At 36.5% G+C, this 22,969-nt stretch overlaps 1 protein-coding gene across 1 annotated transcript; it reads right to left on the bottom strand.

The window, feature by feature from the left end:
• Nucleotides 1-9,818: 9,818 nt before the first annotated feature.
• On the bottom strand, nt 9,819-14,888 carry LOC131002713 (mitogen-activated protein kinase homolog MMK1). Its single transcript, XM_057929184.1, has 6 exons — nt 14,536-14,888; nt 14,316-14,445; nt 12,518-12,655; nt 11,455-11,787; nt 10,657-10,837; nt 9,819-10,323 (listed from the first exon to the last, which is right to left on the bottom strand). Exons 1-6 carry the CDS (start codon nt 14,745-14,747, stop codon nt 10,145-10,147), a joined length of 1,173 nt encoding a protein of 390 aa, XP_057785167.1. The 5' UTR covers nt 14,748-14,888; the 3' UTR covers nt 9,819-10,144.
• Between the last annotated feature and the right edge of the window lie 8,081 nt (nt 14,889-22,969).

Below are 22,969 nucleotides of genomic sequence, written 5' to 3'. Positions count from 1 at the left end.
TCCAACCCTAACCCTCTAATTTTGTCGGGTTATTCGGGTCAGCCCACGGGTTTCGGGCTGCATTGACATCCCTACTTGTTGATATGAGTAGCATCTATCAAATCATTTAAGCTCTCCTCGAATATACAGTCTCATACCTGCATATTCTCAGAATCTCTCCCGTTCGGGTGTGTTCCGGTTTATCCTTGCGTTGCGCCCCTCCGTTTGGAATTGTTAATCAGAGCCACTTTTTATCCATGCCTCTTTGCACCGGCGATCACTCTGCACTTCGTCTCGGGGCGTCACATTTTTTTTCTTTTTTTTTTCATATATTTTTGCTTTTGTGAAACATTACCATTCTACATATCAAAAGTTACTTTTTCTTACGATAATAATTACTTGACCAAATAATTAAAAATACAAGTTATCGTGAGTAAAAGTAAATATTGGTTATACATGTTGGAAGTGTCTTCTCATTTGAGGTCGACTTACAGGCAATGGAACGGTGTTGCTAGTAACTATCTACTCAATGCAACAAAACTGTGGATGATTATGCTTTTCAGGTATTATGCATATCCTAACTATGGTGAAGGTCAAAAGAATCTTGTGTTTTTTGATGTGTATGAAGATTATTTGTCTTCTTGTAAAAAAACATTGCAGTTGCCATCAAGATTCAAGCAGCTTTTTGCTGCCATTTGGTATGTATGAACTATGATTGATTGTCTCAATGAAAAACTAGAGCTTTCATTGGCTGCTTAAGTTCTTTGAAGATTTGTTATTACTATACATGAACTTGCTACTGTTCTCGAATAATTTGTGATGATCCGACGTTTGATCTCAGGTAAGAAGGGCATTGAAAAGTCAGGTGAGACTAAGATGAATGATAAAAGAGCAATCAGTGAAACACCTAATTAAAATATATGCAATCTGAGGTTCGAGCAAGGATAAATTGGATCGGATAGCACGCAGTAGAAAGAGCAGATTGAAGCCAACCAGCAACAACCTGCTCTAGCTTATTTGTATATACAATCACTAAAGGTATCTTGTATCCACAAAATTGTGGCTCTGCCAATGCACATAGGAAAGCTTTCCAAAGGAAGCTCTTACTATTTTGATTAGGAACGATGATATTCATTCTGGGAAGTGAAAAGTTGTATTCGAAAAACAAAACTTAGTATGAGCCCTATCTACAATTATCAATGCTAGTGTAGTTAGTGTGTATAAAATTGTAAGCTTTTTTACAGCATGTATTCATAAATTCATATTATTAATGCTAACACCGATAAATTAATTGCATATTACAATACATGTATGTAATCTATACTATATTAAAAAGGAAGTTCTCAATTCCAAATTGATTTCAATGGCAATTTTGAAAATATATTTAATATGAAGGTTAGAATTTAAATGATCCATTCACAACTGAAAGATATCTTAATGGACTAGATTAGGATATATATGATATATTCTAATAACCTAATTAATTAGTTATTAGTTGGACTATTGGACTAATTAATTGTAGACAAAAGAAAAGGCCCGGCCCTATTAATCTAGGGTTAATAGGCGGCTGTCATTCTTATAAGAATAAGAATATATTTCTTTTGTCTGACACGTGAGAACACAAGAGAGAAAACACACAGAGCAATATAGTATTCAATCAGGATTTCCTAGCTTTCTGTGATTGAAACTTGCACTTGGAATTGTTCCTGCATCGGATCTGCATACACGTGGATACCTCTAGTAGTGGATTCAATTGCAGGAAACGTCACGATCGTTCTACCGCACAACAAGTAAGTTATTACAACTGTTGTGTGTTTTTCTCTACACATGAATACTATTATAAATCTAGATCTTTATCCTTGATTGTTTTTCCGCTGCGTATCATTAGATGATGTCAAGGATTTCTAACAGTGGTATCAGAGCCCGGGGCTCGATTTATAATTGATATTATGTTCTAATTAATTATGGGTTAATCGAATTTTGATTTTTGAAATAAGGTTTCGAAATTTTATTTTAGAATTGAAATTTCAAATTTGGGTTGTTTTGTTCGAACTGTTTTTGTAACAAAATAATCAAAGCTATTTTCTGAAATTGGTTTACTTGTTGGGCACGAATTGATTCGATTCTTCACCGGAAATTTGTAACCGCCGCTGGGCGGCAGGGATGCAAAGGTACCCAGGCCGACCACTCGATGGACGAGGCGGCGACAAGTGGCTCGGGGCTCGCCGATGTGCTGCGCCCGACCACCTGCTGCCGTTTGCGTCACGTCGCGCCGTGGCTCCTAGTCCACGCTCGTCTGGCTTCCGGTAACAGTCCCGCCGACGTGGTTTTGGACGCCGTCGCGGTGAGACTGCCGGTGGAGAACTCGCACAGTCGGACCCTTAGAGGGGCGGCGGCGAGGAGACCTTTGCCACTGCTCCTGGACGCCTGTTCGTCGACGGCTGGAGGTGGAGATGACCGGCGAAGGCGTGCCTTAGCCGGACGTCACAGCCACTCCTCCGGCGCGGCACCGAGCATGGTGGACTGACGGGAATCGAGGGAGGCGGCTGCTGTTGCAGCAGCAGACCCTAATTCTGTTTTGGGCCTTGGTCTGGGCCTGGGGCTGCTGGGCTGCGGTCTTTAGGGTCTGGGCCTGCAGTTTTTAAAAATAAATGGCCCTTTGGGCTGAAACTGTTTTAAAAAAAAAAAAATTATTTTCTTAATTTTGAATTAATAATTGAATCCCAATTTCAGAATTATTTTATTAATTAGATTAATAAATTTTGTTTATTATTATTAATTTTGAATTAATAATAATAGAAATAAATTTATATTAATTTAGAATTAATATAAATTGATTAACCCATATTTAATTAGAGAATAAAATATTAATTTGATTAATGATTTTATTCGTAGAGATTTTGTGCTTTTACGTGATAAGCATGCTATTTGATTTTATGCTTATTATTTTACTATAGTAGTAAGAGACCGTTTTTGTTCTTGGGTAGGCGGCGCCCAATATATGTAGTCCGCTTTGCTATGTTTGGGTAGGTGGCGCCCAATATGTGTGGTCCGCATTTTATGCCTGGGTAGGCGGCACCCAGTAATTGTGTTGCTATTTAATATTGGATATTAAATATAAGCAATTAGTATCACATGCTAAATCCCCATTAAATATAAGTCTTTGTGTAAGCACAAAACGCGTCGTCCATCATAATTGTCTGAGCAACCCATCCTTTTCGATCAAGAGTATTTACACCCAAGTGTTTGCTCTAGTCTACAAGGCCAAGGCTCATTCATAGGTTGACACCGTGTGATGGGGTTGACTTGCTTGATCATTTGTGGCGTGAAACTCGACCAAAGTGATTTAAGGACGCAGATTAATTAGATTAATCAACCGAGAGTTGCAAAATTGTTGTTGCAATTGGCTTAGAGGCCTACTAAGTAATATTATTGCAGTCATCAGCCCAAGCAGAGGCTGCATAATATTGACTTAGATCTCGGACCACTAAGATTTATATAACATATAAATCCGTATTTTACGTTGGGGGCGTAAAATATGTCAAAAATTAGTGGGAGCTAATCAATACGATAGCCCATTGTTTGATTGGTGATACAATGTGATCATAGTTTACTCTTTCTAATTTGCTTTTCTTTATTTATTGATCAGATAATATGTCGAATTTGTCACTGAAATGTTTGATGGAAACAAACAAGCAAGTTGACTGCCCGAAATACAAGGCACAAGGTGCATCGGGTATGAGCTCAGGTATGTTTGTTATTGAGATAAACATGTCTATTAACAATTCACAATCCTGGGTATTAGATACAGCTTGTGGCTCACACATTTGTAATAATGTGCACGGTCTAAGTGAAGTCAGGAAAGTGAGGCCTGGAGAAGTCGATCTACGCGTGGGAAATGGAGCAAGAGTTGCTGCCGAATGCGTGGGGACTTATAGATTAGATCTTCCTTCGGGAAATAGACTAGTTTTAAATAATTGTTATTTTGTTCCTTCCATTTCTAAGAATATTATTTCCATTCCGATGTTAGACATTGAAGGTTTTTCCTTCCATTTTGGAAACGGTAGAGGCTCATTTTCATTCAATGGATTGTTTTATGGAAGTGCCTCGCTTTTGAATGGTTTATATTATCTTGAATGTGAAAGAAGTGTTCTCAATATACAAAACAAACGACCTAGGCTGAGTAATACGAATAATACTACTTATCTTTGGCATTGTAGACTTGGTCATATCAATGAGAACAGGATAGCAAGAATGAGAAAGTTAGACTATCTCACATCATTTGACTTTGAGTCATACGGTGCTTGTGAATCTTGTCTCAAAGGAAAGATGACTAAGAAACCACTTTTTGGGAAGGGGTTACGAGCCAAAGACTTGCTAGAACTGATTCACACCGATGTGTGTGGACCATTCCCTACACAAGCAAGAGGTGGATATTCGTACTTCATAACTTTTACTGATGATTTTTCGAGGTATGGATACGTGTATCTCATGAAACACAAATCTGAGGCCTTTGAAAAATTTAAGGAGTTTAAGTTAGAAGTCGAGAAGCAACTTGGGAAAAGTATCAAGACACTTCGATCAGATCGAGGAAGGGAATACTTAAGCCATGAATTTCTTGATTACTTAAAATCACATGGAATTCGGTCGGACTGGACACCTCCGGGAACGCCTCAATTGAATGGGGTATCCGAAAGGAGAAATCGAACTTTATTAGATATGGTTCGATCCATGATGAGTTTTGCAAGTCTCCCTTTATTCCTTTGGGGCAATGCTCTACAGACCCCTGTTTATATTCTGAATAGAGTTCCTTCGAAATCAGTCGAGAAAACACCATATGAGTTATGGTGTGGCCAAAAGGCGATTCTTAAACATATACGGACCTGGGGTTGTCCTGCGTATGTTAAAAAGATGATGACTGATAAATTGGAATCTAAAAGTGAGAAATGTTATCTTGTGGGATATCCTAAGGAAACAAGAGGGTATTATTTCTACGTTCCCGGTTATCACAAGGTGATCGTTTCCCGGAATGTGACGTTCCTAGAAGACATTTATGTCTCTAAAGAACAAGGTCACAATACGATAGAACTTGAAGAAATTCAAGAACCACAAAATAACATAGAGGATGAAAACTTGTCTAATGGTGTGGACAAGAATTCAATGGGAGTCGTTAATGATCTATTGGGAAGAGGAATATCTCTTAGAGAGACACCTCAAGACAATGAGATGCATCAAAGACATGATGATACAATAGTTGCATCACCACCACCTCAAGAAAATCTTGAGGAAATCCCTGAAAATTCCGAAACTGTTGAAACGTTCAACACAGAGGAACCTCCTCACGATCAGAATGTACAACCTGAGCAAACGCAAGAACAACTCCATAGGCCTCGTAGGAATCGTCGAGCACCTGAAAGACTTAATCTATTGGTTGAGAACCAAGATGATGAAGTTGATCTGGATGATGATGAACCTAAGACCTATACCGAAGCGGTGTCGGGCACCGACTCGGAGAAGTGGCTTGAAGCCTTAATTTCTGAAATGGACTCGATGTACTTCAATCTAGTCTGGGAACTAGTTGATTTGCCAGATGGGAAATATCCCATAGGCTGCAAATGGATCTTTAAAAGAAGAGAGATGCAGATGGCATAGTACGAACCTACAAGGCTAGGTTGGTGGCAAAGGGTTATAGTCAACGCGAGGGCATTGATTATGACGAAACCTTTTCACCAGTCGCAAAGATCAAGTCCATTAGGATTTTACTTGCTATAGCTGCATACTATAACTTTGACATTTGGCAAATGGATGTCAAAACCGCGTTTCTCAATGGAGAACTTGAAGAGGAAGTCTATATGACTCAACCTGAAGGTTTTGTATCCAAAGAAAGGCCGAATGCGGTATGCAGGCTAAAGAAGTCCATTTATGGACTTAAGCAAGCTTCTAGGAGTTGGAACATTTGCTTTGACAGAGCTATCAAATCGTTTGATTTTGTCAGAAGCAAAGAGGATCCATGTGTTTATAGTAAACGCGAGAATGGAAACATTGTCTACCTTATCATATATGTTGATGACATTTTGATTATGGGTAGTGATCGTTCCATGATGCAATCCGTGAAAGATTGGATGTCTAGTTCCTTCATGATGAAGGACTTGGGTGATGCTTCCTATATCCTTGGGATAAAGATCTATCGGGATAGACCTAATAGATTGTTGGGATTATCACAGTCCACTTACATAGACAAATTGCTAAGGCGTTTCTCAATGGAAAATTCCAAGAAAGGATTTCTTCCTATGGGACATGGTATTATCTTGTCTAAGAAGGGTTGCCCTTCTAGTGACCAAGAGATTGAATACATGAAAAGGATCCCATATGCTTCTGCTATAGGATCGATAATGTATGCCATGACATCTACTAGGCCAGATGTGGCTTATGCGCTTAGCATGACAGGCAGATTTCAGCAAAATCCCGGTGAGGAACATTGGAGAACTTTCAAGACTATTCTAAAGTACCTTAGAAGGACTAAAGAATACTTCTTAGTCTATGGTGGATAGCCAGAGTTATCAGTTACTGGGTATACTGATGCTAGCTTCCAAACAGACCATGATGACTATAAGTCACAGTCTGGCTATGTCTTCATCCTCAATGGTGGAGCAGTTAGTTGGAATAGTTCCAAACAAAGCACTACTGCCGATTCCACCACCGAAGCCGAGTATATTGCTGCATCTGAAGCTGCCAAGGAGGCTGTTGCTCTGTTAGAGTTCGTGAAAGAACTGGGTGTCGTTCCAAGTACCAATAGTGCAATACCATTGTATTGTGACAATACTGGTGCGGTTGCGCAAGCAAAGGAACCAAGACCCACGAATAGAAACAAGCACATTCCCTGGAGATATCATCTGATCAGAGAAATAATAGAGAGAGGCGATGTGAAATTAGAAAGAGTACCCACTGATGATAATCTAGCTGATCCTTTCACCAAGCCGTTGTGTATAGCAAAACACAACAAACACTTTGAGAGCTTGGGTGTTAGACATGTTGGAAGTTGGCTTTGATTTAGTGGGAGTTTTTGTTTGAATGTCTTAGAAACAATTTGTAATGAGACATCCTTACTTGATCACATTATATATATGTTATTTGATTTCATGGGCTTGTGCATTTAATGGAATAATTTGTTTTATTGTTTGACTTTATTCTTTTACATGTTCCCTTGAATTATCACTGTTATTAATGATGTGAGACATTAATGATATAAGTGTAATTCTAAAAGTGCCCTAACCAATGGTTATCAAGAATGGGATATTGATGACACGTAATAGGTTAGCATGTGGTTTGCATCATATTCTTAGAGAATGTAGTTGATCTCACAACTACGAGATATTGGATTCTCGTGATGGACACATGGATACTTTGGAGAGTATTGGTATACCCGGCTATTAAATCATTTGTTCTAGTGTCTATGATTTAATAGTGTATGGAGTATGTAATAGTCCTTTAACTTGAGGTCAATACTCATTTTGTTTGTTGAGTGGTGTGCTTTGACCAAGTACAATGCTTGCACTCCATCTAAGGGGTAGATACGGCTTGTGTTGGGTACATCATGAGGCAAATGGAAATGGTAGTTGAGCCAAGAATAGGATTCATTCCTTGATTTGAATTTCGAGAGAACACTTCAAATTCTCTATATTATTTGACCGTTAGTCATTGGCCAATGCAAAGATATATTCAATTAGAAGTAATTGAATATGATCGAATGGGTCATATAATAAAGATGAGATAAAGTGATTGAGCTATTTTGATAGACACATGGCAGATCATAGGCTCAATCGAGTGGTTCGTGAATGAAAGGATATTACATAAACTTCATATAAAGGTTTGTTTACATAATCCACGTAAACGTTCTTCATATATCGGGTTCGCTACACAACGCAGTCTAGGAGTTTTGTGTAGACTTTAATTTGATTATCGACGATAATGGAGGCCTATTGGGTCACACTTTATGTGTATTGTTGATTCGCTCAAGGGTGCAAAGATAGTGCTTGGTGTTTAATCTAATACTAGTCCAAGTGGGAGATTGAAAGATATCTTAATGGACTAGATTAGGATATATATGATATATTCTAATAACCTAATTAATTAGTTATTAGTTGGACTATTGGACTAATTAATTGTAGACAAAAGAAAAGGCCCGGCCCTATTAATCTAGGGTTAATAGGCGGCTGTCATTCTTATAAGAATAAGAATATATTTCTTTTGTCTGACACGTGAGAACACAAGAGAGAAAACACACAGAGCAATATAGTATTCAATCAGGATTTCCTAGCTTTCTGTGATTGAAACTTGCACTTGGAATTGTTCCTGCATCGGATCTGCATACACGTGGATACCTCTAGTAGTGGATTCAATTGCAGGAAACGTCACGATCGTTCTACCGCACAACAAGTAAGTTATTACAACTGTTGTGTGTTTTTCTCTACACATGAATACTATTATAAATCTAGATCTTTATCCTTGATTGTTTTTCCGCTGCGTATCATTAGATGATGTCAAGGATTTCTAACATCACTATCTCTCACTCACATTCTCACATATCTAATTAAAGTATTTAAGCCCACTAACTCACGAAAGGTTTATTTACAATTCTATAATCTATGAAAGGGTTTATTTTCTTTTTGTTTAACTTTTTATTTCTTTCCAAAATTATGGAATTCACTTAATTATAATATATTTAATATGTATATCAAATTAAAGAGTTTTAATTTGATATTTTTTTATGTAAATATTTTATTTTAAATATAAAATTTATATTTATTTAAAGATTAAATTGTAAAAAAAATCTCTCTCCTCTCTCATCTTTTTAAATAAATCTATTTTTTTAATTATTTTTTATTATCTTTATAAATATGTTATTGAGTTGATATCAATTTTATATAAATTTATAAATTAAAAAAAAAATATTTTTCGTACATTGCACGGGATGCAAATGCTAGTGTAATATTAAACAACAGTTTTTCATTAAGTCCATTAATTTTTCTAATTTATCACCCAAATACATTGTCACGGATAGTTCTTGCAGGTGACAACTTTTCAACATTTTTTTACGCGATCGCAAACTCTTGATAATTATTTATTACTCCATCCGTCTATTCGTCTACAAATTTTATCATTTTGGGACGTTCATAAAAATTAATCTATTTTTATTTTTGAAAACTTTTCACATTGTGAGTCCATTTCTTCATTTACAATGCAATTAATTATCATTATTAATACTAAGTGAGACTATTTCTTCACTCACAATACACTCAACTTCTTTGTAAAGGCTCGTGCCTTATATGAAATATATATGTTTCTTATAAATAAATACTCTCTTCATTACGAAACATTTTTTAAATTTTTCAGTTTTGTCCATCTACGAAACATTTTCCTATTTTATTTTGGAAATAATTTTACTGACTATCATCCTTATAATTCTCATATATTTATACACATTGTCATTTATAGACTCACCATTTTTTAATCTCCTCTCACAAAATACACAAGTTACTTTTTTGAAAACTCAATGCCATTCCTTTATAAAGATATTTATGAAGGGATGGAGTATCATCTTTACATAAAAAATAATGAAACACAATTATAATTTGCACTAGCAACTCACTTAAATAGTGAGATACAATTGAAAATATTGATGAGCACCCAATTGACTAATCTTCGACTTTACAGGTAAAACTGAACAGATCACAATAATATATCATCTTTATTTTAGAAAAAAGACTGGTATAAGCCAGGATTGTGCTCACATTCAACTCCCTTATGTACAAAAACCCACAAATCACATAGAAAAACAATAAAAAAATAAATCCAAAGATTCAAATAGTTAGAAAATGTTGAGATGAACGAAAGATACAAGGCAACCATTAACACATGTCATTTTGTTCCTTAGCCGTAACACCACCACCACCACCACCACCACAACAGACCCCAAACCCTAGCGCCGGCCGCGGCCCTTTCACAGGGCAGTCTAGATAAATATCAACATCTAATTCAAGATTTTTTGCCCAACTTTCTAAGATGGACTGTTATATACAAGAAACTGATCCAATATCACATACAACACGGCATCACACTACTCAACAATTCCACAAACAATTTGTTCGCATACGATTTTCTTTTTTCACATGGGCTGATGATATTCAGGATTGTAAGCAAGAGCCTCCCGGTAGATGAGCTCCTTCATCTGCTCCTCCGTCAACGCATGTTGTTCGAAGTCAAAGTTGAAGGGAGTCACACAAACAGGTTCGTCACTGATGTCGTGGAGCGAGTTAAGGTACGGATGCTCCAATGCACCTTCAACTGATATACTCACAACACGATAAAAATAGATGAGAATAATAAATCCACATATTGGCACAGAAGTTTGAGTAAGCAAACATGGAAAAACTAGTTATTTGACAAGCTTAAGATGTTCATTGCAAGCAATAAGTTCGATATAAAAATGGAAATCTGTATAGTGGACCCTTGCCATGGCACGAGCATTCATGCTTAATGTTTTTGACACCAACAGTTACCCAAAAACAATTGAACTCTAATGTCATACAGGGTTGTAGCCACTGTAAAAGCATGACATAACCGAAGATAAGAATAGTTCTGATGTCAATAGTGAGAGGGCGGGCAGAAGCGCCATACCTGTAATCCTTTGTCTAGGATCAAAAGTCAGCATCTTCTCGACGAGATCAATGGCAAGGGGGTGCACATGAGGAAACTTGTCTGTAAATGATTGCCGGCGATAAGGGGGGAGCTGCCTAATGTATCTTTTCGCATTTTCATTCAGCAATCCTAGCTCAGCTTCAGATGGCGTGCCAATCAGCTGCAAGAAAAAGAAACCCTTGCTGACACTTGTCATAGTAGCACATGTAAACATCGATGGAGCAAAAAGTGGTGCTTATGGGTGACGTAGATTGAAGCACAAAACTCACTCAAACATTTCCACACAGACATATTCCTGTTTTCTAGTAAGGGTGTTATTAAATTGTCCTTTACCTAAAAAGCTCTGATTAGTTCACAAACTAATCTTTCTTATGCCACATTTAAACCAAGTATTTTCAACGATAAGCCTACAAAGATACCTTCAAACAGCACATGATGGAGGAAATATGTTTTTGATCACTGCATCAAGTTTTTTATGCTTGTGATTTGTCTTCTTAAATAATGTAAAATTGATTATTTAATAAAAAATATTATTCCATTTGTTTATTTCACATCCAGATTAATCTATTTGTGCATAAACATTTGTCATCTATTTGAGTCTAGGGTTACCAAAGCCCTCTCTGTAAATTAGGGAATATAGTCATTAATGGTTTATAAATAAGCCGTCGAGGTAGACAATAGTCATACTAACCTGAGCAATGCAATAAACATGAAGACGATAATTATAATTCCTCTAGACTCAACAGAAAAGAATTGGCATCAAAATAAAGTAGATACCTCCATCAAAAGACGCAACTGGTGTACATGATCTCTACCCGGAAACAACGGTTTCCGATCCATCAATTCCATGAAAATGCACCCAACCGACCATACATCAATAGCTGTAGTGTAGTCAGATGAATTTAACAATAGCTCTGGTGCCCGATACCACCTTGTAACCACATACTCCGTCATGAAGTCACTTTCAGATGTGACCCGTGCCAGTCCAAAGTCACAAATTTTTAGGTCACAATTTGCATTAAGAAGAAGATTGCTAGGCTTTAAATCCCTATGGAGAACATTTGCTGAATGTATATACTTCAATCCTCGAAGAATCTGATACAAGAAATACTGTACAACCACGTAAAAGTTAGTTTACGAAATAAGTGTAACGTGAACAAAGAAAAGTGACTATAACTTTTGGCAGTGAAAAGGGGAAAAAAAAGAAGGTTAAAATGGTGGATAATAAAAAAAACAACTTCCAACAAAGCAACAGCATGTCAAACAAAGCCGGAATATATGATTATTGGCACTTCATGCATAAAACACTTAAATAAATACCCAACCGACCATACAAGAGACCCATTTAATCATGCTGACTCAGATGCTAAAAAATGCACGGACTAGATCGTATACAATATATAGTTATATACAATGAATAAAGATGAGTAGATGTAAGTGTTACTTACCTTTTCTTTCATTTTCTCCCTTTTTTGTTTTCCAGTTTTACATTTATGCAAGATGAATAAAATCTTGAAAAGGTATATATTCAATTAATATTATGCTTTCTTGGTAAATGTTTCAAAATGATGCATCTAATGACTTTATATCTGTAATTTGTGGTTTTCGGTGATTCAGGTTCAAAAGATAAAAATTTCCATGTTATCACTTTCCAACCAAAATACACTAGAGTTCCCTGAGGAAAATTATTTTAATTCGTTGAGTCAAATTTGAGCCACATAAAGTTCTTTAATTTCAAGATGAACCAGAAAACATTTTCATGACTCTGCAAAATAATGACTGAATAAGCGACAATTGTAATCATATGCACAATAAATCAAGGTAAAATTTGAAATGTAACCTGGCAATGCTCCTCTGACAAAGCTTGATTAGAACGGATGATTTGGTGGAGATCAGTGTCCATAAGTTCATATGCAATATAAACATCATTAAATACCTCTCTTTGAGGCGGTGGAATTATATCTCTGATGGCAACCACCTGCGGCAGATAAGATTTGCATTTAATTAGATTGCCCATAAACTTATTCGTACCCTCCTTAAATCTCTAGGATCACTCCTCGATGTTGGATAATATGATTATATGGACGATAGTGTTCTAGTCAGTGCCAAATCTCAAGAAGACTAAAATTGCCTCACTAAAAATTGTGTGAAGCAAATTAGTCGTGCTATGAGTATGTTGCAGGCTCAGCACTGTTATTCAAACCAACTTTGCTCTATGTGCATCGTATTTGTAAGACTACATAATACATTCCAGATATGCTGGTCTATCGTCAATGTTTTCAATATTTCCTTCCTTATTTCTTTTATTTGACATCGTGTCATTAGTCATGAACATTTGTAATTTTGTATAATAAGGGGCTAAATAGAGTACTAAACTGTTACAACACCCTAGGTAGAACTCATCCTCAAAAGCCAGGCTATCAAGGAGAGGGTGCCTAAGGTGTTATAAACCACACCAATCAGCCCATACTTAACCGATGTGGGACGGAATCATGACATAAACCTCATCAATTTCACAAGAAAAAGGTCCAAAAAAAAAAAGAACAGAAATGGAAATGGAAAATAAGGTTAAGATTCTAGATTATGCTAAGTCAAAACATGAATATAATTAGTCGATTCCTAACAACACATGTGAGCATGACAAAATCAATTTTAACTCCATCTAGAATGGAAAACCCTACTGGAATCTGTACCAAAGCTTTCACCTAAAATTTAAGAATCATTATTCTTAAATAATCTCAAATGGACCAACCCTATTAGACCAGTTCGTCTCAATTTAATCAGCCATCAGTTTCAGGCTCCTCGCACAAGTAAAACTTTAGACCAGGTATTCACACTGAATTTATCTTTCTATAACCAAAAAAGGTGATACCAAAGAAACCAAAGGCCAGCTAGCTCATTTCACATGGTGACAACATATTGAGCTCCATCTAAAGTGGGATAGCGCAAAACTACTAAAATTTTATTCCTCTTTGAATAAAAGGATACTCTCCTAAAAAGTGGCTGCTCTAGAAAAAGTGATCTTGATAACTTTTTATCTCTAACTAACTCATTGAGTTATATCCGAATCTCATACTAAATCAAATTTGTATATCATATACGAGTATTAACGCACGAAGTCAGTAATTCATTTAAACATGACAGAAATTTTATAACAGGATTTGTTTCTATTCAGCAGCTAAAAGCACCACACATTTCCAAAATTTCTCAAATCGAATAACTTCACCTAGAGCAATCTATTAGTCCAACAAACCGGTTGCCCCAGCTTTTCAAGCTCTAATATAAGGAAACAACTGGTAAAAAACATATAATGAATTTCAAAATAAAAAGGGCAACACTTCTAATGATTACACCTATGTACACAAACATGATAAAAAATAATCAAATAATGCCAAACACGTCTGTTTCTTAGAATCACAGTGTATTCTTGGCCGAACTATTTAATTTCATCAATTTCACGAGATTAACATTACTCCACCAAACAATCTATCTAGTTTCATAATACTCTAAAAAGAAGTCAAGATGGAATCCAGAAATTCACTGAAGAAGAACTTTCAAGGTTACTTTTTTTTACCAGAACTTTCAAGGTTACTTAACACTCATTTACTCAAACTAAAAAATAACATTAAATTACTAACATTTTCATGATCCATGTGCCGAAGAAGCTTGATCTCTCGCAGAGTCCTCTTCGCATCAATTTTATTGTCAAACGCATTCGCTATCTTCTTCAAGGCCACGTGCTCATTCGTCTCGGCATTCAAAGCAGAGCTTTATTCAGAAAGAAAAAAAAAAGTAATTAATAAATCAGACAAACATAAATTTTAATTGTGTGGAAGTGGGGAGCGAGCGTTCAGGTACCAAACGATGCCGTATGCCCCTTTCCCGATAGGCATGATTGGGGGTTTGTATTTGGCAGTGACCTCGAAGATGTTGCCGAATATATTGTATTGGATGAATCGGCCGCCGTGGCTGAACGTCGACGGTATGTGATCCATCGGAGGTTGCGGCTGCTGCTGCGGCTCTGCTTCCGACATGACGGTGTCCGCCGCCGCCGGAGCCCCACCCTCCATCTCTCTCTGTGTTAGTAGAAAACTAATTATAAAAGGGGGAAAAGAGAAAATTATGAAAGACGAGCTGCGCACTACTGATCTCTCTCTATCTCTACAATTTATATGTCCGATTTTCTCTCTCTCCTTCTCTCTCCTTGTCAGTTGTTTGCACGTATATATAAGTGTGTGTATATATATACTCCCTCCGTCCGTAAAATGGCTTCCTCTTTGGAGACGGCACGAGTTTTAATAAAAAGTTGTAAAGTGTATTGATAGTGGAGAAAAAGTGATATAATTATTATTGGAAGTTGTGAAAAGTGTTATAATTAGTATTGGGAGTGGTGAAAAGTGAAAAGTAAGAATAAATAAAGTATTATTAGTGGTGGGGTAGGTTTCCAAAAATGGAAAGAAAGAAAGAAGAAGTTATTTGGGGGACGTCCCAAAATGGAAAAAGAGGAAGTTATTTTAGGGACGGAGGGAGTATTTCCTTTGTTCCATGAATTTTAGCACGGTTTCTTTTTTGGATCGTCTCATAAATTTTGACACATTTTCAAATAAGGTAATAATTACTATTATCTTTTCTCTCATACTTTATCACTTTTATTTCATTCTCTCTTACTTTATCATTTTTATACGTTATTAACTACATATTTAAAACACTAATTTACAATTCCTTAATTCCCATGCTAAAATCAAACGTGTCAAGATTCGTGGAACGGATATGTTTTTTCATTTGTAGGGAATATATATATATATATATGTGTGTGTGTGTGTGTGTGAAAATTTGAAAAGGGTGCCCAACTCTCCTAATCACATTTCATTTCTCATTTTTGTTTGATTGTGTTTTAATTTTATTAAGAAAAAGGATCATCTCATACCGGGGCCCAATCGTGAAAAGGTTTAGTTTTAGTATTTTTCGAATAAAAGATCGTGTTTTTATTTAGCTATATAAGGAGATCGTATTTTTCGAATAATATTTCATTTAGATTTTGAAATTTGAATGAAATGTTATATAACTTGGTAGTTGTTTTGATTCAAAAGTTAAATTTGTTCTAGTTCAATATACTATTATTTTTAAAATAAAAAACTAATTATTGCTATTAATGAGAAAAATCTTATTCGGACATGATTTCAAAAAAGAGAGAAAACCTTATTCGCACAATTAGTAATCAAATAGATCTTTAACGGTTTGTTTTTGGATATTACGAAATTTTAAGACAAATAAAACATTGTTTCAAGTAAAATACTTTACCTATTTGGTTGGATACAACGTTTCTAATTTCATTAGCAAAATAATTAAAGAAAGTAATTGTTTTGTTTTTTTTATTGTTGTACGGCAATTTGATGTTTCATTTTATTTGGAATATTAGATTGGTTGGTTATATCTCGAACACTTCTATATTCCGCCTTTTACGCCTCAAACCAAGCCGAATCGAATATTGGTGTATTTAAATTTGATTTATCTAGTATTGAGTTGAATCCTGAACTTTGTTTATCGAATATTTTGAGGCTCACGAACTTAATCAAGTCTATACGAACTTTTTAAATTTATAGTTATATTCAAAATATTGATTATTTTCTTTTAAAAATAAATTATTTCATTTAAAATAATAAATATATTAATTATTTTCTTATAACAAGCGGAGATAATTGGAGTTTTAATACAATTCTTACTAATTTTTATAGATAAATATAAGTTGTATCTACTAATAATTTATATTTTTCAACCTGAATCACTTAACGAACGTGTTCACGAGATAACGAGTTGAATACTACCAAGCTCAAGTTTGTCGAACTTCTCTAAACGAATTTGAACAAGCTTTTTTCGAATCGAGCTCCAAATAATTCACGAGCAGCTTGATTTGTTTACGGTCCTATTTACACCCATCCAATAATGTGGTATTTATTCATCTGCAATTCGGGGTTTGAGAAGTTAAATCACACTCCCTCCATCCACCAATTAAAGTCCCATTTGAGTGTCAGCACGAAAACTAAGAAAGTTGAAAAATGTGTTATGGATTAAATAAATAAGTAGTGATTAAGATACTAGATTACTTTTACTAATCTTTGATTAGGAGATTTCTTTTACTTTTTTTATTTTTTTTATATTGGCATTTTTTAAAAATCAACATTTTTTTTCTTGTACGCGTCATTAATTCAAACGATGTGGCACAAAACGACGTCGTTTTAATACCGCGTTTATCAATCCCCAAATCGAAAACCCTAGCTCCCTCAATCTCAGCCATTAGCAGCGGCGCTCTCCGCCGTCAAAGGAGGATAAAAGGGGAATCCACGGAGTGAACTGTGCGTCGTATTAGTGTGGGCGTGTGATTTTAATTTCGAAGAGAAGTATCGCCGATTTTGATTCCGGAAATTAGAGGAGAAAATGGGGGATTGGCTGCGTGAAACCTTGCCAGAAATTAGAAGGAATAGACAACTGCTCTGAATTTTGGGAGTGAGAGGAGTATCGTCATTCTGATTCCAAGCTCTGGCGCTGATGTTGTAGTGGTTTCCGGTTGATTTTTGGACGATCTTAGCATTAAAATCAGTAATTGAAGCAGCAACAACAATCTTAGCATTAAAATCCAGCCTCTTTGCTGCCGCCGCGGCCGGCGACGACTTCTGATTTTTTCAGAGCTCGTTGTAATGATGTCAAGGCGGCGTGAGCCATTTCCAGCAATTGTGGGGTAGAGGAGGTTGCGGTTTGAGAAGAGAAAAACTTCTGGCTGTTTAAATGGCGTCATTTTACAAAACGACGTCGTTTCTATGTCTGCAAACTTCTGGCTATTTAAATGGCACATGCCCAGCTGCCACATAGGCGCCACATCAGTCTCTCCGGTGCCGGAGCTCAATTTTAAGGAAAATTTGGAACGAATGTAAAGTTCATGATTTAAAATGTAAGTTTCAAAAGTCATGTGCAAAATGAAATTACGACTAAAGTTCGTGTATTTTCATGCAATTAACCCAAAATTTAAGGACTAGTATGACTTTAACTGGTGAACGGAGGGAGTGCTATAAATCAACCAACAAAAATAATTCACAAAATACAAATAATTAATACATTGTTTGCTTACAAAAAATATGATCTTTTTTTTTCATTTTAATTTGTCTACAATAAATATAATATTTGTTCGCTTACAAAAAAGATGGTCTTTTTTTCATTTTAATTTGTCCACAATAAATATAATATTTTTATTTTGGTACACATACACTTAAATTTTTAATTTCATTCACGCAAAAAATTTACAAAAGTGTATCTAATAAATTACTCCCTCCGTCCCGTTAATAATGGCACGTTTCTTTTCGGCACGGGTATTAAGAATAGTTATATTAGGAGGTAAGTTGGATGGTCCACATCTTTAATGTTATAATTAATTAGTTTTAATTATGGTTAACAAAAGAAAATTTATTCATGCTGCTGCCGCCGCCGGCGCTCTCATCACCGGCGAGGCCGGCGGCGCCGCCACCTTCCCTTCACCCTCATCGTCTCCTTCCACCCCAAATCCATCTACAGACATTTCAAATAACAGTGGATTCACACAAGAAAAATCAGAAAATCAACAGTCCAATTGATTCAAACTAATATTTCGAAAAAGAAAAATCTTTCAAGGAAGAAAAATCAAAGAATCAACAATGGAGAACAGCAGGAGCGGCTCAGATCCGGAGCTCTAATTTCTGCAGATACAAGGGGAGGCGGCGCAGATCCGGAGCCCTAATTTCTGAAGATTAAAGGGGAGAGTGGAGACGAGATATTTTGATGACCCATGAGGATTTATCGGGGAGCGGCGATTGGAGGGAATAGATTGTGCGTTTGGAGAGGTAGAAGCCCCAGCTGGTGTCGGAGATCCCGGAATTGGGGAGGACGGGGAAGCGCGCGACAGAGGAGGGCGGAGGAGGGACGGCGGCGCGCCAGGTGGCGAGAATGGAGCGGAAGCGGAGGACGTCGGTTGAGGTGGGGAGGTGCTGGAAAATGAGGTGGAGGAGTTCGGCCAGGAGGGTAGCAGAGGAGAGAGAGAGAGGGCAGCGGAGGAGAGAGGGCGACGGAGGAGAGAGAGAGTGTAAAAGGGAATGAGGGTTAGAGCATTTAATTAGGCTTTTAATTAGGGATTTCATTAACATTAAACACTCCCTTATTTTTTCTAAAAAAGGAAACGTGCCATCAATAACGGGACAACCCAAAAAGGAAAACGTGCCATTAATAATGGGACGGAGGGAGTATTACTAATTAATAAACAAATCAGTTTTGATGGGTTAGAGCATTGGCACATAGGCTCGTGGAGCGGGCGCAAACCCGACTCCAGTGAACCGCATAGCGCTACCAGGTGGGCTCGGGATGGGACGTTCGCCAACGCGCGGCAAAAGAGAGAAAAAAGGTGCTTGCGTTGCACGACCCAATAAAAAAATTATGAATAATGGTTAAACAACACTTTTTAAAATTATGAAAAGAGTCGTTGGCTCATTCTCAATGTCACTCTTGATTTTATTTTATTTTTTTCAATTTTCTCCTATAAATGCTTCATTCATCCTCGTTAATTTTATACTACATTTTTCTTTTCATCTTCTATTCTTTTTCACTATACTTTTATATCATTCTTCAACTTTTTTTGTTTCAAAAAATGGGAAAGTGATTGTGGAAATTGGTTGACAGGACCAACAAAATCAAGCATCGTCGTCGGGGATTCCAAATTCCTCTCCAGCACCTTTTCGTCATTTTCTAAAGAATCGAACGCCTTCTCTCCGGTGGGTGTTGAGGTGATCAACTTGAACAAATATCAATTTATTCAAGATGATGAAGTGGTCGAGATATCTATCCTTTTGAAGACGATCAAGTTGCTAGTTTTATATACTGAAAGAAAAGACTTTTTATACTTGTATACAATAATTCATAAGTTCATTATATCTTATCTCCTAACTGAATTGTCCATAATTACATATGTGTGTCTAATTATCTCTATATAAGTAGATTATATGATGTGTTGTATATCACAGAAGACCATATAATTGGAATAACCTATGAGATATAAAATTGAACATAGTCGAGACAATTCTAGGATGATTGAGTTGTTGGTTTAGGCTGCAGTACATATGAAAGTAGTATGTCTTAGCTATTTGTCTATACTAGCATGTGTAAACGTATTGATGGGATTACAGTGAGATGCATTCTTCTATTTGGCCTAAGTCAAGAATCAAGATCTAGGTGACTTAACGGAACCTAAATCCTAATAAGTTTGCAGTTGTATATATAAATTTGGGTATCACTTTGATTAAGGGTGGAAAAATCAGAATCGGGTATCGGGTAATATCGATACCGACCCGAATCCTATCGGGTACTGGATACCCAATACCTGAATAATTCATGTATCGGGTCGGTATCGGTACTAAGGTATTCTAAAAATCGGGTATTAGATATTAGCCGATCGGGTATCAGGTATACCCGAATACCCGATTATTATTATATTTTTATATTATATATTAAATTAATTAATTAATTAATTAGATTGTTTAAACCCTATAGTATTCACTATTCAGCTATCTCTTTCTGTACTGTGACCTTGCGAAGTGTACAGAAAAATTCAAATTTCCTTAAGCTCCTGTACCCACACAATGCTCTCCTGCAACTGCAACTCAGCCTCTCCCAACAACCTCACACCTTCATACATCAACACCATTTTTGGATACATTTACGAATATTTGTAGTTTCAATACCAATTTCACTACTTCAAATGTGGTTTTGTAAATTTGTGTTGCATCAATAATTCAGTAATCAATCGACCAATCAGCTGAGTAGTTCTTTGAAATTCATCTCCAATTTTTCCAAATTTATAAATTAGAAATCATTTGAAAATTGAAATAATTCGGGTAATTTAGGGTACCCGAATACCCAACTCGGGTGTTAGGGTACCTGATTATCAAATTGGTACCAATACCAGTACAATAATGCCATTTTTCGGGTTCAGATACCCGATTTTTTTGGGTAGGGTACCCGAACCTGACCCGATTCTCACCCCTAACTTTGATTTACCTATGAGTGAGAGTTAATTACATATTAACATGAGTACCTTGTATCTTGGGTGATAGCAATTTATATATGACATTTTATAATCTGTATTAGGTAACCTAACCGTATTCGGTATAGGATGATAACATCCCCTTAGAGCTCAAAAGGTTTATTGCGCTAAACCCTAAAAATTGATTAAGTTCATGTGCAATAATAAGGTTGAGTGATACTACTTAAGGATTCGTAAGAAGTTAATTAATATAAGCTGTCAAAAGTTAAAATAAATAAAAATAATAATTACTAAAAATGTACTTCGGTTAAATCGTATACTCGATACATGATGTATTATACACCCTAAATCCGATCTCGACCCGAATCTCGAAATAATTAGGTATTGGGTTGGATCGGATATATCTCATACCCTAATTTACACTCCTAATCATTTATATGAATAAATTAAATTTCAAATTGACAATGCATTTTTATAAATATTGACGAATATATGACAAACATGGTTTTCGTACCTCAATTCCACATGTTTTATTGTCATTTCCCTTCATGTTTTGCTTGTGAATGCTTGTTTGTGCCCGAATATTTAGTTTTATGAAGATTTGATGTCTTGGTGTAGTTTTGGAGTAATTTCAGGAAAACTCAAGGATTAATTGGAGGATTTTGAAGATATGAGATTGAAGTACGTCTTGAGAGGAATTCGTGAGCGCAAACGACGACCAAATCCGAGTCCGGACGAGGGAGAACGGAGCAAAACGAGCAGACTGCGCAAAACGCCCAGTACCCCGCGGTCACCACCCGCGGCCGCGGGGTGGGACCGCGGTTCAGCTGTCCCCGACTCCAGGAGTCACCCGCGGTCGCGGGGCGGGACCACGGGTCCCCTGAGCATCCCCACGTTTGAAGGCCGCGGACGCGGGCCGTGACCGCGGGAAAAGGGCGGGGCTTCCCCCAAGTGGGCCCCAGACGTGATTTTGAGCCCAAAAACCTCATTTTCCCCCCATTCCTCACATCTTTCATCTTCCCCAACCTCATACTCACCCATTTCCATCTTCCCAAAATCCTCCACACTAAAACCCTAGCCTCCATTACTATCTCCAACAACCCATTTTGAAGAGCATAGAAGATTGAAGAAAGTCCATTAATAGGATTTGTCACCTCTTACTCTCTCTTTCATTTATGAATTTCTTTGATTTAGGTATTTTGATTGTAAGCATGATAGGCTAAAATCCCCCCTTGATTTGGGGATTAGGCTAGATGATTATTGTAATGGATTGATTATTTGTGCTCAATATAAATCTTGTTTTTTCCTTTGCACATTATCTTTTCAAGCCCTAGTTTTATTCCTTGTATGAAGTGTTGGCCACTCTTTATGCATTTCTAATTTGTAATTTGAATCGGGAGAGGATAATTGCAATAGATTAGGTGTTTGAAACATATCGACTCAATAAACCGGGAGGTTGAGAGTTGGGTGAGAGTTTATCGATCTTTGTTGTGCTTTTGGGAGTTATAGGTTAGAAGTTAACCGGGGACGGTAACTATGACATGTAATCTACCGTTTTAGTCGTCCGGGAGGGGGCTAGAACTAGTTGGGAGATCACTCTAGATAACAGGTAATATCATGACTAATGTTGAGCTAATTTGAGGTCCATTACTAATCCATTGATGTCTAGTCCCTAAATCATCTTAATCATCATATTAATCCATTGATTAGTTGTCTCATCTATCTTTTGCTTTACTTGTTTTTGTTTGTTTTTGTTTTGTTGTCATGTTTTTGTTATTGTTGAATAAATGAAAGCTTGAGAGTTAGTTGGGTTGATATTTTTATTTTTGCTTTGCTTGGGATAATTGTATCAAACTTTGTGATGTTGATTGAATGTCATTGGGCTTATGATATGAATTATTTCTTGGAAAAATTGTGTGTATCACTTGTGGATTATGCATGAAAAGTTTGAACTTGTGACAAGTGAGTTAAATGTTTTGCCTCCAAGAACTTGATAATGAGCTTGTAAGATTTGAGCCATTGATTGTCATATTATCACAATCTCATTTCATTCTTGAGTGTAAATCAATTGAACATGCTCGTTAATCTCTAGAACTTGCCATAAGTCCTCTCTAAAAAAATGAAAGTAGATGTGTTATGGATGTTGAGATGATTGAAGGCCATCTTTGCTAACCACGTAACCCAAATCTTGTCCAAATTCTCATATGATCCTAGTTTACCCATTTTTGTGCCTTA

This window comes from Salvia miltiorrhiza, unplaced genomic scaffold (genome assembly GCF_028751815.1).
Source record: "Salvia miltiorrhiza cultivar Shanhuang (shh) unplaced genomic scaffold, IMPLAD_Smil_shh fragScaff_scaffold_173, whole genome shotgun sequence".
Lineage (NCBI taxonomy): Eukaryota > Viridiplantae > Streptophyta > Magnoliopsida > Lamiales > Lamiaceae > Salvia > Salvia miltiorrhiza.
This window is presented reverse-complemented; position numbering and strand designations above follow the sequence as displayed.